This window comes from Lactuca serriola, chromosome 9, assembly GCF_051521515.1.
Source record: "Lactuca serriola cultivar US96UC23 chromosome 9, Lser_US96UC23_V15, whole genome shotgun sequence".
Classification (NCBI taxonomy): domain Eukaryota; kingdom Viridiplantae; phylum Streptophyta; class Magnoliopsida; order Asterales; family Asteraceae; genus Lactuca; species Lactuca serriola.
The window spans coordinates 38621652-38624533 of NC_136416.1; the positions used below are offsets into that span (position 1 = coordinate 38621652).

General features: G+C 38.6%; 1 protein-coding gene across 1 annotated transcript; it reads right to left on the minus strand.

Moving 5' to 3' along the window:
* Positions 1 to 270: 270 nt before the first annotated feature.
* LOC145075562 (uncharacterized) lies at positions 271 to 2556 on the minus strand. The gene has a single exon (XM_079021762.1). It carries the CDS (start codon positions 2554 to 2556, stop codon positions 271 to 273), a length of 2286 nt encoding a protein of 761 aa, XP_078877888.1.
* Between the last annotated feature and the right edge of the window lie 326 nt (positions 2557 to 2882).

Below are 2882 nucleotides of genomic sequence, written 5' to 3' on the forward strand. Positions count from 1 at the left end.
AATGGTCTTATTCAAAATCATGAAAACTTCTTGTGAGATATATAACGGTCTTATTCAAAATGCATATATATAGGTACAGTGCTGTTAAATAGATAACATGCTCTGATCAGCATGCATGTAAGTATACAATGCTGTAGGATCTTCGAAAACGATTCCATTATTAATGTGTGTTTGTATCATGTAAACGATGACCACAATCCCCACTAGATATGCCATCTCAAAATTGATCTAGTGGCTAGATATGTAGTATACAACTTGAGTGACTTGTGGTCATATTCTCTTTTTATCACAACTCTTCTTCAAAGGGGGGCCACATAGCTCTTTGTTTCCCTTAAAGGACAACTCTGTAAATGTTTGAAACCGTGAGCCTTGTGGGATCTTTCCAGAAAGATGATTGTAAGAGAGATTTAGGAATGAAAGTAAGCTAAGATTTGCTAGCTCGACAGGGATGCTTCCATTTAGCTTGTTGACTGAAAGGTCCAATGATTGCAGATCTTTCGAGTTACCAATTGATGGAATCGGACCTGTAAGTGTATTGTGGGATAAGTCAAGAACTCGGAGAGAAGTGGCATTGCGTATCGATTGAGGAATGACTCCAACCAGTTTGCTGTTGGACATAGAGAAGAACAAGGTCGATGTCAGGACATTCCCGAAATTAACTGGGATCGAAGATCCAAAGTTGTTGTTGGAGTAATCCAGATGATAAACTCGTCTAGGAGGAATCGGGATATCTCCTTCAAGAACATTAGAATGCAGGTCAAGAACATCGAGTAGAAAAGGAAACGTGTAAGGCTTTTGGAGACTTGAAAACTTATTGCTCGACAAATTAAGAAACCGAAGGTAACCATTGCCAACTTCCCAAATCCAGTTGGGTATTTCACCCCTAAGTTCATTATCAGAAAGATCTATCATCATCAGCCTTGATTGGTTCTTTAAATTCGGAAGCTCTTGCATCTTGCATGAAGCTAATTTCAACGTGTTGAGCTCAGACGAAAACGATGATTTGCTTCCAATATTTACCTTGATTGTAAGATCATTATAGGAAAGATCAAGTGCGTATAGCTCCTTAAACTTTCCAAACATCTCTAAGTCTACAACGCCATTAAAGTTATTTTCAGAAAGGGTGAGGGTTGAAAGGACTGGAAGTTTGAAGATGAATCCAGGTATTGGTCCTACAAATTTGTTACTACTCAGATCCAGAATACGTAGTTTATAAGAAGAAACATCAATATCTTTACGAAATTGACCGGATAACCTGTTGTTGGAAAGGTATACATACTCGAGCGATGGCAATGCTAACAAAGACTCTGGGAAATCCCCATTCAAGGAGTTATAACTCAAATCAAGAAACTGGAGACTGTTCAGACCTTGAAAAGAAGGAATTCCACCGGTTAAATTGTTTAGGTAGAAATTTAGATAGGCTAGATTCTTAGACAACCGAAACGATGGGATTGAACCGGTTAAATGATTAGAAGATAGATCCAAATAGACAATATGGGTAAGATCTTTCATCGAATCTGGAATCGGCCCAGTGAATTTGCAGCCTCTAAGCTCTATCCTGGACAACAATGGAAGATTACCAATAGAATCTGGTAGTTTCCCTCCAACCTCTGTGTAACTGAGAAGCAGATTCTCAAGAGCCCCGTTCTCTGGAAATTCCGGGAGAGGACCTTTGAGAATTACATTGCTAGAAAGATCGATCGTCTTTAGAGTGGGTATTTGGAAGATTTTTTTCGGAAGTGAACCACTAAGATTACATGCACGAAGGCTCAAAACTCTTAAATTCTGGAGGCTACCAAAGGACTCGGGGATATCAGATGAAAAGGTATTTTCGTCTAGAAGAATGAACGAAAGGTTTTTAAGCATAGAAAGTGAAGAGTCAAGAGGACCTGAAAGACCACAGCTTTTCATGCTTAAAACCTGCAAATTGGGTAGGGAAGAAGATATGACCCCTGACCAATGATACCCATGGGTACTGATTTTCATATTGTCAAGATGGAGCTCTCTTACTTCCTTAAGGTTCTGAATGAGCATTTTGAGATCTGGGTTTTCGAGAACGAGAGTGTAATAAGGACTTGAAGAAAGATCAAGGGTAACCAACCTCTTCATTGATGAAAAATCTCCAGGAATCTGACCTACGAAATTTGCGTTTGATAAATTCAGATAGCTCACATGAGTAAGCTTACCAAATCCTAATGGCAGCTGAGCAGAATTGAAGCTGTTATACGCCAAGTTGAAGGATTTGAGAAATCCAAGACTAAAAACACTTGAGGAGCCATTGAACCCACCCGATATGCTTTCGCTACTAAGATCAAGTCCGATGACATGGCCATCTTTGTCACATGCCACACCACCCCAATCGCAGCAGTCAACACTTTGGTTCCACCCGACGAGCTTCGTTGAGAGTGAAGAGTCAAATTTGACTTCATTTTTCAAAGCCAAAAGCAACACTTTCTGGTTATTAAGACATCGTCCTGAAACCAGTATTGGATGCAACCCAAAAAAGCTTGAGCAAAAGCATACCAACAAAAGCCAGGATGAAATTTGAATTCTCATTTGATTCAATGGTGGGAATTCAGAGAGTTTCTTTCCTACTTAAGTACAGAAAAAAATGCAATTAAAAACGCGCATTTCTTTTAAAAAAAAATTGTGAACGTGGAATTGTTTCTAATTATAAAAACTATATAAAATTGGTTTGAAGGTCGGAATACCGATGTGAACAAGCTTAACATTATGGACTGTTTGCTGGCGATCTTTGACACTATCGTATAATACACAGGAGGGGAATGAGGATACGTGTGTTTGTGCTCATTTCACTTCAATTATTTTAAGTTATCTATTTTTTTTAATATATTCGAGTCTCCACGTTTATAAATTGAATA

Coding starts and splice junctions, on each gene's coding strand:
- LOC145075562 (XM_079021762.1), bottom strand. CDS start 2,556: ATGAGAATTCAAATTTCATCCTGGCTTTTGTTGGTATGCTTTTGCTCA.